The 14,561-nt window shown below is 32.8% G+C and overlaps 2 protein-coding genes across 2 annotated transcripts; one reads left to right on the top strand and one right to left on the bottom strand.

The window, feature by feature from the left end:
• The first annotated feature begins 1,570 nt into the window (after nt 1–1,570).
• Nucleotides 1,571–4,054, top strand: LOC117925483 (phenylalanine ammonia-lyase-like). The gene has a single exon (XM_034844499.1). The coding sequence runs from the start codon at nt 1,630–1,632 to the stop codon at nt 3,928–3,930; it is 2,301 nt and encodes a 766-aa protein (XP_034700390.1). The 5' UTR covers nt 1,571–1,629; the 3' UTR covers nt 3,931–4,054.
• Nucleotides 4,055–4,799: 745 nt separating this feature from the next.
• Nucleotides 4,800–7,259, bottom strand: LOC117925484 (ankyrin repeat-containing protein BDA1-like). Its single transcript, XM_034844501.1, has 2 exons — nt 6,623–7,259; nt 4,800–5,905 (listed from the first exon to the last, which is right to left on the bottom strand). The coding sequence occupies exons 1-2, from the start codon at nt 7,235–7,237 to the stop codon at nt 5,021–5,023; spliced, it is 1,500 nt and encodes a 499-aa protein (XP_034700392.1). The 5' UTR covers nt 7,238–7,259; the 3' UTR covers nt 4,800–5,020.
• Nucleotides 7,260–14,561: the final 7,302 nt, after the last annotated feature.

Raw genomic sequence — 14,561 nt, 5'->3', positions numbered from 1 at the left:
TTCTATTGTTATCACATGTATACGCATCATTGTTGTTATGGTGTTCTGGATAGCCCTCATATTGGGGTTTTGATTATAATTAGATGGTTTAGTAGGGTATTATACATGCGGTGAAGGACTTATTACTTTCTTTGGTCAGCTGGAAAAAAGCAGAGAGTGGGGTTGATGGTGGCTACTTTTTCTGATGTCTGGTAGATGGTAATGGTCGAGTCAATGCACTAAGAAAAAGGAGGTCCAAGTCATGTAAAGCATTCATGTTTATAAATCCTTTGGAAGCTTAGAATTAAAAAATCCGATTCAGTGGTTGTTATGAGTCTTATGACCATTAAAAAATAAAAAATAAGGTGTCATGGAGACGCATCTCTGGCATGCTACAAACATGTTCTTCATGCCATGCTCTACCTTTGGAATATCAATTGGGAAAAAACATGTCTCATACCACGTTTTACAAATATTTTTATTTTTCAGTAGTTTACCATTGATGAAATACTGCTTCATAATTGAGGGAAATTTTTTTTAAAGTGATTTATTTTAATATCGATTCCATAGATATGCATTTTGGTTTTTTATTTTATTTTATTTTATTTTTTCAAAGTGATTCTTCATCACAGCAATTTGCCCAATTTTTCAGTAAACTTATATGAATGCTATGCTTTGTTAATAGTTTGAAAGAAAGAAAAGACTGAGGAAAAAAAAAAGAAGTAAAAAACTTTAAAATATTTTTTTTTTCAGAAAGTTAAATTGTCAATGAATATATTTTTCTCGAACTTTTTTCATATCTTTTTAAAGAAAAATAGAGAAAATTTTTAATATTTCTTTTTCTTTTTTCAGAATTTTTTATTTATAGTATTTAAATACAAAAAAAAAAAAAATCTTAATATTTTCATTCATTTTTTTTAGTATTTTTCAAGAATCAAAACTAACTTAAAGATTCTATATGAATTCCATAAATAGAATTCCTTATTGTTTTCACAATTTAATAAGCTTGACAAATGGATGCAGGTATAATCACTAGGATTTCTTTATAATAATTGTTCTTAAATATGTTACTTTTCTCTGTAAATAAGGTATCGTAGAGATTTTTTTAAGGGAAAAATAAATGCATAAATGAATATATATTTATGAATTCTTTTCACATATTATACCCACCAATTACCTAAAATCCTTAGGGTTTCTTTTTAAGGTTTGTAACATGAAGCCCATCATTTTAGTCTTAATGTCTGCTAGTTGTTTACAAACATAAAATTTGACACACAGGAAATCTTAAAATTGACAGTTTTATAAAAATAACTAACCCAAAATACCATTTTTATATCCAATAATATCTAATGGGATTCTACATAGATTTCATCAAGTCTCCTACATTCAATAATACATGTCCTTTTTGTAAGCTAAAATAGCAAAAGTAGCTTCCGACCTTCTTCCATTCAATGAAGCTAATCTTTTCTATCCACAACCCCTGCTTTTCTCCTTTTCCACAAAGACTAGACCATGGAAGTTGTCTCGCAGCCCTCATTTACCCTGGCCTATAAATAGATGCCACTCATCCCATTCAACCCATCAACCCATCTGCAATCCACACACACCTCTCCAGCTCTCCTCTCTCCGCTAGAGTTGTTTTTGGACTCAATGTCTATGTCTATCAATGGTGTTTCTCCTTCATTTCAGAGCTTTCGGCCTCCCACTCTCCCTCTACCTGTAGAGGAAGAGAACCCCTTCTGCATATTGGGGGAGTCTCGTCATGTACTGGCTCCACCGCACTGGAAGAAGGCTGCTGAGGCCCTACAGTGTGGTCATTTTGATGAGGTGTGCGCCATGGTGTCGCAGTTTGCACATGCGCAAACTGTGGATATTCAGGGCACGGCTCTCACAGTGGCCCAGGTCACTGCTCTTGCACGTGGGGATCATGTTAGGGTCGCTCTCGATGAGGCGGCGGCCCGAGGCCGCGTGACGAGGAGTGCTGATTGGGTGGCTGAGAACATCTCTCGGGGCACGGACACGTACGGGGTGACTACTGGCTTCGGTGCCACTTCCCATCGGCGGACCAACAAGACCGCTGATCTTCAGACCGAGCTGATTCGGTTTCTCAACGCTGGAGTGATCGGGAAGGAGACTCTACCGGCGAGTTTCTCCAAGGCTGCTATGCTTGTTCGAGCGAATACTTTGATGCAAGGGTATTCGGGCATTCGGTGGGAGATACTTGAGGCCATGGCCAAGCTGATAAACCTCAATTTGATCCCTAAACTGCCTTTGAGGGGGACCATCACTGCTTCTGGGGACCTTGTGCCCTTATCTTATATTGCTGGAGTATTAACTGGGAGGCATAATTCCAAGGTTGTGACGCCTGAGGGGGAAGAAATCACGGCCATGGAAGCTCTGAAGAGAGCTGGAATTGAAGCTCCCTTTCAGCTGCAGGCGAAGGAAGGTCTGGCTCTTGTGAATGGGACTGCTGTTGGGTCAGCGGTGGCCGCAACGGTTTGTTTTGATGCCAACATCTTGGGGCTCCTTGCGGAGGTTCTGTCTGCCTTGTTCTGTGAAGTGATGAATGGCAAGCCTGAGTTTACGGATCCACTGACTCATGAGCTGAAACACCATCCTGGCCAGATTGAATCAGCTGCTATAATGGAATTTCTTCTTGTTGAAAGTGACTACATGAAAGCAGCAAAGCTTCGTCAAGAGAAGGATGTGTTGATGAAGCCTAAACAAGACCGGTATGCGCTCAGAACTTCTCCCCAGTGGCTGGGGCCTCAGATTGAGGTGATTCGCATGGCAACACATGCAATTGAGAGGGAAATCAATTCTGTCAACGACAACCCTTTGATCGATGTCTCTCGGGACCTTGCTCTTCATGGAGGGAACTTCCAAGGGACCCCTATTGGTGTTTCCATGGACAATCTCCGGATTGCCATTGCAGCAATTGGGAAGCTCATGTTTGCTCAATTCTCGGAACTGGTCTGTGACTATTATAATGGTGGTTTGCCTTCCAATTTGAGTGGCGGCCCCAACCCGAGCTTGGACTATGGCTTCAAAGGTGCTGAGATAGCCATGGCTGCCTACTGCTCCGAGCTTCAATACCTGGCGAACCCGGTCACAACACACGTGCAGAGCGCTGAACAACACAATCAGGATGTGAATTCTCTGGGATTAATCTCTGCAAGGAAGAGTGCTGAAGCAGTGGAGATCCTAAAGCTCATGTCTGCAACTTACATGGTGGCACTTTGCCAGGCAGTTGACCTGAGACACCTAGAAGAAAACATGAGGGAAGTAGTGAAACATCTCATCACCCAAGTAGCAAGAAAAACCCTTTACACAGATGAAGATGGGACGCTGCTAGAATCTCGTTTCTGCGAGAAAGAACTCCAGCAGGTCGTCGAAAACTTGCCAGTCTTCTCCTATATCGACGATCCCACTAATCCTTCATACACTTTTTTGCCTCAACTCCGAGATGTACTAGTTGAAAGAGCTCTCAAAGACCCCAAATCCACCGACTCTGCAGGCTATTCCATTTTCAAGCGCATCCCCATATTTCAAGAGGAGCTGAAGGAGAGACTGATTGAGGAGATATCGAAAGCAAGAGAAAGGTTTGATAATGGAGATTTCCCAATACCGAACAGAATCAAGAAATGCAGGACTTACCCCATATACGGATTTGTGAGGAAAGAAGTGGGAACCAAGCTCCTTAGTGGTGAAAACAAGGTGAGTCCCGGAGAGGATATAGAGAAGGTTTATGAGGCGATCAATGATGGGAAGTTGGGAGATGTGCTGATGAAGTGCTTGGCATTTTGGAGACGCACGGCGGGCCCTTTCACGCCGAGGCCTAGTGGATTGTCTTCTCCGGCACAGTTTAATCCGGAGTATTGGGGTTGGTTTGAGAAGCTGAGGTCTCCTTCTTCAGCTTCGAATGGGAGAGTGAATTGGGACCGGCTCTGAGTAGAAGGAAGGAAAAGGCATTAATTAGGAACATGACCATAAGAATTAGAATCTTTGTTTGTATGTTTCTGTTGTTGTTTTGTACTGGAATTTTGATTCCAGATTAAATAAAATCCAATTCCGAAAAACATGATTATGACTTCCAAAATATGGATAAATCACACTGAATATGAGAGAATCCAGAATTTTATCTAAACAAAATGGGCCTTGGGCTTAGGAGAGAAAAACTCAAAGCCCATTTTGTTTTTGCTCCATTTCTTAACTTGAGCCATCAATCATGTTTTCGAAAAAGAAAAGGAAGAGGAAACAATACGGCTTAGTTCTCATATTTCTTTAATTTCTTATATATTTCACATATAACCTTGACATAAAATAAAATAATTTTATGATATTTTGTTTCTACGGAAATTTCTCATGTTCGGCTTCTGTGAAAAAATAAAATAAAAGATAAATATAATTAATTTTTTTTATAAAATTGATATATTTTAAGTTATTTAATTTTTATGTAAAAACTTTAAATAAATAAAATGAATTTAAAATAAAATATAAAAATTTCACCCACTTTCTTAAAAAAGAGCTCTCTGGCACTCACAACCTGTGCATATAATTTGCTTCTCTTGTAGGTTGAAAAAGCAATTTATATTCTTTATATTTTCACGTATAGATGAATTTGAATCTCTCCCTCTCTGGGGAAAAACTATAGTACTGCTGTATAACAGGGTATCCCAGCCGTTGGATCTTATATGTACACACACATTTCCATCATTATATTTAGTTGAAAAAATATTTAAGAATGTATGAATATTTTAAAGCACAACAACTTGGAAGTCATTTCTCAAGGTAAGAAAAGAATTCAACACACACGAAAATTAGGTCAAATTGGGTAGTATTAATCTTTCATTCAAACTCTTTGTTGGGAGGAATATAATTTTTTTTTTTTGGGGTCCTCTCTCAGCTTATAAAATCTAAATATCCTTCAAACAATAATTAAGAGACATCACACAGTGCATAGGGGACAGGACACTCGGACACGAAACAACACACAAACCGGTAAATAATGGGCCCCTTATTCGCAACAATTGCTGGCCGCTTACCTGATCATGAAGCAATATATGATAGCTTTTCCCACTTTTCGCACACACCATATGAGGAAGCGGATAATGTGAACCAACACAACAAAGGCAAACAGAGAGAACCACACCAACAATGAAACCCCAACCACGTAATTGATATCAATCACCTGTCCCAGTGACCTGGCGGCTTCGGTATCATCATTTGTGGGTGCAATGGCCAGTATAGAAAACATGTAGGTGAAAGCCATGAATGTTAATGTTATCCACATGATAATCATTAGAGGCCACATCAAGATCCTTCTCTTCACGAAAGGTACCCCACTCACAACCAGAAACACTATGCTTAGCGAAGTAACGAAGGACACCGCGTTGCATGCCATGAACAGTCGGTACCTTCCAGGATAGTTGTGGGCCATTATGGAGGTTCCAGCTAACATCTTCTTACCATTACCGTCGTCTTTTTCTTCACCCCAAACACCACCGGGAGGATTAATTGCAGCTTGGAAAGCCATTCCTGCGATCAACGTTGCAGCTACCATCAAGGCCTCACGTTTCTTCATCGTCCATTCTTTCTTATTTTCATGTATTTTCTTCTCACGGCCTCGCAAGGGTGTCGATGTTTTTGCTTCTGTGGGAACTGCAACTGCTGGTGGTGGTGGTGGAGATAATTGGGGGTTCTCAATCACCATGGTTATACCACTTTCTCCCATCAATTGGTGACCTTTGCCTAGTAACGCAGGTATGTTTCTGGAACTTAAAGCTCCAGCTTTAACCAGAGATTCCCGAATTTCCATTCCTTTCAAGTCCCTCGGCGTATGTTGTATGATATCTAAGGCTGTGAAGCCATTTCCATTCACTGCATTTACTTCCATTTCAGGTCTCTCCACCAGATATTTTGCTGTCTGCATAGATTTATTTGAAAAGCATTTATGAACCAAATTGCTGCTTAGTTGTTTTAGCACAATTAGTATTTTAAAGCTAAATTTTATTTTAGATATTTTGTCTTAATATAAAAAATGGAAAAAAGTAATTTAACTTTTATCATAAATTTGAAATCTGATGACGCATGTGCATTATTCTTATTTAGATTTCTAACCAACTTATGATTAAAGAAACGTATTTTATCTCATTCTGAACGATAGAAAATTTAAAAGAAAGTATTAGAAAAAAGAAAAAAGAAAAAAGAGATAATAAAAACGAAAAAAATAAAATATGAATTCTATGTGAGAAAACAGAGAGTAAAAAGAAAAACAAAATTGAAGTATGATGATAAAAAATAAAAAAAAATAAAAAATAAAAAAAACCATTGAAAAAGTTTGGCAATTAGATCGGTGAGTCAACCAGTTTGATGCCCAATAGACCAAACAAAAAAGTTAAGTCTATCCACTCCATGTCTCACGATGGCTCAAATATTTGTTTTGATATTTGTAAAATTATTTTTGAAAATAATTCCAAATAATTAAAATATGTTATTAGCAAATATCTGTACTTTTCTTAACAAGTTTTGAAAGAACTCTTATATGAAAAACTGCTTTTAAAAACAATCCCCAAACTTTAAATTTGTAATCAATCTTCTTTGTGTTATCTTCACTGCGAATCTAAGAATGTAAGATTTTTACCTCAAACTGTTTCAAGGCTGTAGCGGTATGTAAAACGGTGTTGCCATAATCATCTTTGGAATTCACAAACTCCACCTCTCCTGCCAATTCAACTAACAGCTTCAGCGCTCCTAAACGGTTTTGTTTCACAGCGGAATGCAGAATGGTCTCGCCTTGATCCAATTTGTACCGAGTCACTTGTGGTCGGGCCCCAACCAGCATCCTTGTGACCTCAACTTCGCCTTTCATTACCGCCAGATGGAGGGGCGTTCTTCCATCTTCATCACGGATGAGACAAGCGTCAGGATTGGAGGACAGCAGTATGTTAACCATCTCAACATAGCCATTGGCAGAAGCCAAGTGTAGAGGTGAACGCCCCCGCAAATCCAGCGCCCTGGTCATGTCTGGTTTGTGAGTAAGAAGATAGCTTGCGAAGTCGAGGTGACCGAGCATGGCGGCTACGTGGAGTGGAGTCTCATTAAAGCATGTGACTGCAGCTCGAGCAAGAGTGAGTGGGTCTTTTGCGATCAACCGCTTCAAGGAATTCACACTTCCGGTTACTGATGCTTCATACAGCCTTCTCTCTCTCCCCTCTACGCTCTCCTCATCTTTTGCTATTTTCTCATACCTTTCCATTTTTCCTCTCGGTCTCCCTTCCTTGATTGCCAGATTTTAGCATTAAATCATATATAGAGGCAACCAAGGGGGATATTTTTCCACAGAGACGACGGCTTGAGGATATTTAATTATTTCATATCAGTTAGTTACGAGTTCATCTTATTTTCTTAGCCTACCAAATAAATTAATAAGAATTCAACATTTATATAAAAGCAAGCTGAAAATATTTTATTCGGAAATCGGAGGAAACAGTTTGATTAGCCTGTTTTTTTTTTTTTCAACAACCCCTCCTGTTGCGCCTGTTGCGCTTCTCGAAAGCCGCCTCTTCCCCGTTGGAAAGTCCCCTTTCCTAGCAACACCGTGGCAGAACCCTTCCACCCACCCACCTTCTTCCCATCTTTGGCCATCCCTCTCCTCCCTTCCTTTCCAGATTTTTTTATTTTTATTTTTATTTTTTTACCTCATCTCATTATTATTTATTTTCTTTTATATTTATTACTTTTTTACTTTACAATTTTATGATTTTAAAACAATTAAATTTCATTCAAAAAGTCTCCAAATATTTTAAGCTATTAAAGAGATTATTTATTTATTTCTTCGCTACAAAAATAGTTCATGATATTATTGTTTGTATATATGGAATATTGAATGAGTGTTGGGATAGTTAGTGTGTTAGGTATTGCTAATCGGATTTATTTTAATGGGATCAAAATAATCTTAATTGGGAAAAATATTTTCTCTAAAGAGTACAAAGAATTCTTCTAAGGGTACTTTTTTTTAAATAAGTCTAAAAGAAAGTTAATTTTATCAAATAATACCAATCTGAAGATTAGTTTAAATATTTTATAATTTTGAAAGAGAATATTGTAAATAATCGTGGAGAATAGTTTTGTAGCTGAAAATATCTATTTTTTTAAAAAGAATAATTTTAATCCACTTAATGAAAAAAAATGATAATTTTATTATTTCAATGGGTAAATTTATTTAAATAAAAAATAGAAAAAGAATTATTTTTTCTAGTGAATCACAGATTAAGGTAAAGTAATTTTGCTGTAAGAAAATTTATTGGATGTGTAATATAAAAATGGGAGGATAAATATTTATCTGAATTACACTTGTTTTAATTCAAAGATAATAGAAAAAGAAAATGACAAAATGTACTATTAGTTAGTTGACTCTGGAAATCTTCTAGTCAATCACGCTATGGAAAAATGCCGCCATCAACTCACTTGTTTATTATTGGTCAAAAACGTGGCCGCCTTTCAAGTAACTCGTTTGTTTCTGTGGGAGCATGTCACTATCAACTCACTTGTTTATTATCGGTGAAAAATGTGGCCGCCTTTCAAGTAACTCGTTTGTTTCTGTGGGAGCATGTCAGTATCTATAGACTATAGCATCTAGCCATCGACACCAAAATTTTAGGTGAAAAGAATGTTGAATATTCTGAAGTATTTCCGCCGACTTTAACTGTTTCTCTTTTGAAAATTCTTAACTACTTGGATGACTTCACCTGTTTCTATTGCCTATATGACTGATGCTAGATCGAGAGGGAGAATGGAAAGGAAATTTAAGGAACAATATCTGAGTAGTAAAATTTTAAGTTTCATCATGATATTGTTGCAAAATTTCATTCAAATATCATCTCTTCGTGTAAACACTAACAAGTTTATGACAAATGTGAATTCTCTGGGATTAATCTCTGCAAGGACGAGTGCTGAAGCAGTGGAGATCCTAAAGCTCATGTCTGCAACTTACATGGTGGCACTTTGCCAGGCAGTTGACCTGAGACACCTAGAAGAAAACATGAGGGAAGTAGTGAAACATCTCATCACCCAAGTAGCAAGGAAAACCCTTTACACAGATGAAGATGAAACCTTGTTAGAATCTCGTTTCTGCGAGAAAGAACTCCAGGTTGTTGAAACCTTGTTGTATTTTGAAATAAATACAAAAGAAAAAAATTAAGTGGAAAAGTAGAAAAAAAAAAAACTCTTTGTTTGATTTTCGAAAAATATCAAGAAGAAAAAAATAAAATAATTTTATGATGTTTGATTTCTACGAAAATTTCTCCTATTCGGCTTCTATGGAAAATAAAAAAAAATTAAATATAATTAAATTTTATAAAAAAATTAATATATTTTAAGCTATTTGATTTTCATATAAAAACTTTAAATAAAAAATTGAATTTAAAATAAAATATAAAAATTATTTATTAATTTTAAATTTATTTTTTATTTTTTTCTTCTCATTTCTTCTCTATTTTCTTTAATTCTCCTAAAATTTATCCCTTTAACTTTCAATGAATCAAACATATTATTTAAATAAATAAATTATTTCTATATATTAATTAAAACTCATTTCCCTTTTTTATTACAATTTTTTCATTAATTAATTAAAAAATACGTAATTTTTTCTAATTATATTTTATTTTTGTTTATATTTATAAAAAATAATTTATTTATTTTAGCTAAAAAAAAAAAAAAAAAGCTTCAACTTAAATCCTCCAACTGGTCTTTGGAATGAAGATATATATTGGACTGGGAGATTTGCATGTTATATTTTATATTTTATATTTTCATAAACCTCACCTCCGAGGGAAAAAACAAAAAGGAAAAAGAGATGATATATGAAGGTCATTGGAAGAATGCCGCCACGTGTCAACTCACTTCTTTATTATTGTGGAAAATGCCGTGTGAACCCACCATCTATAGCATGCTTTGTTGTGGCTGGTTGGTTTACTTGTACAAAAGTCTAGCTGAAAAGAACATATCGTCGTCTACCAAAGCCACTTGCTACAGCATCAAGCAGAATTTCAGTCACGCCGAGAAATATCGATGAAATATCGATTTTTCGATCAATTTTACACGTCAACTGCTTGAAGGGAAGAAAACGGTCATCCTCTGATTTATTGGATTAAAAAATCCTCCTATTTAAAACCAAACAACCAAATCAAACCAATCGAGTGGACGTATGAGTAGATTTGGTCATATCATTATTATCATTTTTGTGGAGGGAAAAAATGCTCTCCTTCAACTTAAATCCTCTAACCGTTTTTTGGAATGAAGATATATATTGGACTGGGAGATTTGCATTTTTCATTTTTCATTTTTTATTTTCATAAACCTCACATAGTTGTGAGTTTTAGGTCAAAATGGCCCATTTATTAAAAAACAATATAACATCTAACCACTTTTTAAAATTTATGTTCAAATTGGCCTCTTTGGTGCCATATAGGCATCATGTAATTAAAAAATATTTTTTTTCATCATTTTAGTTAAAGCCTCAGTTGGTAATTAAGACTTCATTTTTGAACTGAAGTCGCAGTTATCAATTGAGGCTTTATTTCTAAACTAAAACCTCAATTAGCAATTGAGGCTTCATTTTTTAACTAAAACCGTAGTTGCTAACTGAGACTTCATTTTTTAACTAAAGCCGCAATTTTTAACTGAGGCTTTAATTAATTTTTTTAAATTAAAAATTATTAAATTACAGTTTATGATTGAAATTTAAAAAATATATTTAAATAATAAATTATTTATATTTAAACTTAAGAATCTAGTATTACTTCAACAAACATAAATTAATAAATAGAAGATAATATAAATGAATATTTTATTTATTAATAAATTAATAATCTTAAAATAATAAACTTATATAAAATATAAATAATATATAAAATTGTATAATTTATTAATTTAAGATATTTATTTTGTTATTTTTTAAGATATTAATTTATTTGTATTAAGATAAATTTATCTTTATCGAAATAATAGTTTAAAGTATATATTTTTTATTTCAATAATAAATTGTAATTTAATAATTTTTAATTAAATTTGATATTAAAAAAAACTATAATTGAAATCTCAGTTAGCAACTGTGGCTTAAAAATATATTATTATTTCGATAAAGATAAATTTGTCATAATACAAATAAATTAATATCTTAAAAAACAAAAAATTAAATATCTAAAATTAATCAATTATAAAATTTTATATATTATTTATATGTTATATAAGTTTATTATTTTAAGATTATTAATTTATTAATAAATAAAATATTCATTTATAATATTTTCTATTTATTAATTTATGTTTGTTGAAGTAATATTAGATTCTTAAGTTTAAATATAAATAATTTATTATTTAAGTATATTTTTTAATTTCAATCATAAATTATAATTTAATAATTTTTAATTTAAAAAAAATTAACTAAAACTTTAATTGGCAACTGCGGCTTTAGTTCAAAAATGAAGCCTCAGTTGCCAATTGAGGCTTTAGTTTAAAAATGAAATCTCAGTTGACAACTACAACTTCAGTTCAAAAATGAAGCTTTAGTTGTCAATTGAGGTTTTAAATAAAATAATTAAAAAATATATTTTTTTAATGACATGAATGCTTATATGACACCAAAGAGACCAATTTAAACATAAGTTTAAAAAAGTGATTATACCTTATATTTTTTTTTTTTAATAAATGGGTCATTTTGATCCAAAACTAAGGGTCTCCAAAAAGCCCACGGCCCGCGGCCCACTTTAGGCCCGGCCCAAGCCCGCCCAGCCCGAGCCCGTTTTTGGGCGGGCCGGGCCACGGGCCTAATTTTAGGCCCGGCCCGGTCCTTTAAAAAAAAACTACAAAAATAAAAATTATTAAGAAAAATATTCATTTCAAAATTTTATTCATTGAATGTATAATTACATTTGAAAATGTGGGAAAAGTTTACATCACTACAAAATAAATACATCCCAACTAGGTTGACACCTATTTATTTGTCAATCATCTGTATTTTTCAACCACAAAAATAAAAATAAAAATATAATATACATTTAGTCATTATTTTCTGGCGGTGATGGCGAACTATCATGCATCCATGAAGATCTTGATAATTTTAAAGATTCCATATCGGCAAGCATCTTTGTTTCTCGAATGGAATCGTACATCCTTTTATCTGCTATTTCCCAATCTTTCACACATATCCCTGCTTTAATAACATCTGGCGCTAAGTTGCATCGTTTTTTACTAACTACTCTTCCACCTGCACTAAAAGCAGCTTCTGATGCAACTGTACTCATAGGAATTGTTAGTACATCACGAGCAATTATAGAAAGCACAGGATATTTGTGTTGATGTGATTTCCACCATATTAAAATATCAAAATCTTCTTGATCTTCGAATAAAATTGTATCAGTATTAAGATATTTATCTAAATCAGATGTATTATTTGGAGAACTATTTGTTGTCTTTTTTCGACTTTTCAACATTTCTAGAGCTTTTTTATAAAAAGATGAGAAGTTTGTAGATGTAGGTGGTAATTTAATAGTATTAATATCATTACCATATTTTTCTTTATAATAGTTATATAAATTATATAATAATGAATTTATTTCATTTTTAATTTCTTCAATTTTTATTTGGTCATTAAAATAAATAACTTTTAACCATTCATCCAAAGCTTCAAATTTCAATCTAGGGTCCACAATTAAAGCAATATAAAAAATTAAAGGTATTTCTCCCCAATATTTTCTAAATTTTTCTATCATTGCAAATATTGTATCATTAAATATTTCAAAACTTAAATATTTTTGAAATACAAGAAAAATATTAGTTATTTGCATAATAACTCGATTTGAAGTTGGATAATATATACCACAAAAAATGTTTGTTGAAGTAACAAAAATTTCAAAAAGATCTCTTAAAAGATCCGCAATATGCCAATCATAATCATTTAATGCATAAATATCTGCTTCACAATTATTGTTAATTAATTGTATTTCATATAATTCGACTACTTTTCTATATTTTGTAATATTTTGTAAAAGTTTATATGTGGAATTCCATCTAATGGCCATATCCAAATTTATATTTTTTCTTTTCATATTCAACATTTTGCAACAATGAAAAAATAATTCATGTTTTGCTTGAGAACTATTAATACCATATGCAATGCCTCTAATTTTTTTCCAATGTACTATCAACATTTTTTAATCCATCATTTACAATTAAATTTAAAATATGTGCACAACAACGCACATGAAATATTTTAGCATGATCTTCTTTTACTTGCCAATATAGTTTTAGTCTATGTATTGCTGCATCATTATTAGCAGCATTATCTAATGTTATTGTCAATATTTTATCATGAATGCCTAAATCTATAATTTCATCATTTATTAAAGATGCTATATTTTTACCACTATGTGGAGCATTTATTAATTTAAATGAAATTATTCTTTTATTTAATTTCCATTCATTATCAATGTAGTGAGCAGTTATACATAAAAAACCAGTGTGAGTTAAAGATGTCTAAATATAAGATGTTAAACAAATATTTCCTTCAAAATTTGCAAAAAAAATTTTTTAATTTCTTTTTGTGTATAAATTTTTTTCATAATATCTCTTTTAACTATATTTTCAGACCAACCTTTAAATTGAGGATTAATACCTTGTTGAATTGTTCCTACAAAATCATGAGTTTCCATCATGTTGAAAGGTTGTTCTGCTCTTATTATGTAATCAATCATTTCTTCACGACAGTTAGATTCATCATAAGAAAATGTTTTTAAATTTCCACTTTCATTTTTACCTAATTGCATATAATTTCTAATATCTACATTATTTTTAGTTTTACAATTTTCATGATGTCTTTTTAAATGACTTGTGCCTGCATTTGAGCCACCAGTAAGAAATTTATTACAAATTTTACATTTTGCTTTTATTTCTTTTTTATTATTTTCTAAAATTATTTCTATTCTATAAAAAAAATTCCATATATTTGAAGTAAATTTTTTGTTTGATGATATTTCATCACATGGACTAGATGAAGAAGCACTTGTCATATTATAATTATTGATAAAATATTATGCCAAAAATAATAAACTAATAAATATAAAAAAAAATGTAACAAAAAAATAAAGTAGTAGGGGTGAAGTATGTTACTCAATTAGAGAATCGATGCAGAAATTCCTAGCAAATTTGAACTCTTGGAGACACCAATGCTTGTTTTGCACCACCAACAATATTGTATAATTTGATGGAAAAATAAAAGAATTTGAAATATTGTAGAATGTGAGAGAAATAAAGAGAATTTGATGAAAAAATGAAAAGGAAGAAGATGTATTTATAGGAAGGTTAAAAAAAAAAAAAAAAAAATTGACCATGTGACCGTTGGAGGCTTAGCTCCAACGGTCATATGAGAATAATGGGATGGAGCTAAGGCTCATACTTTATTTTTATATACATATAACTAACTCAATTAATAAACATAAAAAGAATGTAGTTTAGTTGGTTAAAGCCTTAAGATTTAAGCATGAGGGGAGGGGTTCGAATCCCCCCCTCTCCCTTCCCTTGGT

The sequence above is a fragment of the Vitis riparia genome, chromosome 11, assembly GCF_004353265.1.
Source record: "Vitis riparia cultivar Riparia Gloire de Montpellier isolate 1030 chromosome 11, EGFV_Vit.rip_1.0, whole genome shotgun sequence".
NCBI classification, from domain to species: Eukaryota; Viridiplantae; Streptophyta; class Magnoliopsida; order Vitales; family Vitaceae; genus Vitis; species Vitis riparia.
The sequence above is the reverse complement of the archived record's forward strand: the minus strand, read 5'-3'. Positions and strand labels throughout refer to the sequence as shown.

Excerpts from the sequence above, each read along its gene's own strand:
- LOC117925483 (XM_034844499.1), top strand. The coding sequence starts at position 1,630 with ATGTCTATGTCTATCAATGGTGTTTCTCCTTCATTTCAGAGCTTTCGG.
- LOC117925484 (XM_034844501.1), bottom strand. The coding sequence starts at position 7,237 with ATGGAAAGGTATGAGAAAATAGCAAAAGATGAGGAGAGCGTAGAGGGG. Across the intron at positions 5,906-6,622 it reads CAGCCTTGAAACAGTTTGAG|ACAGCAAAATATCTGGTGGA; the intron begins GTAAAAATCTTA and ends AAATCTATGCAG.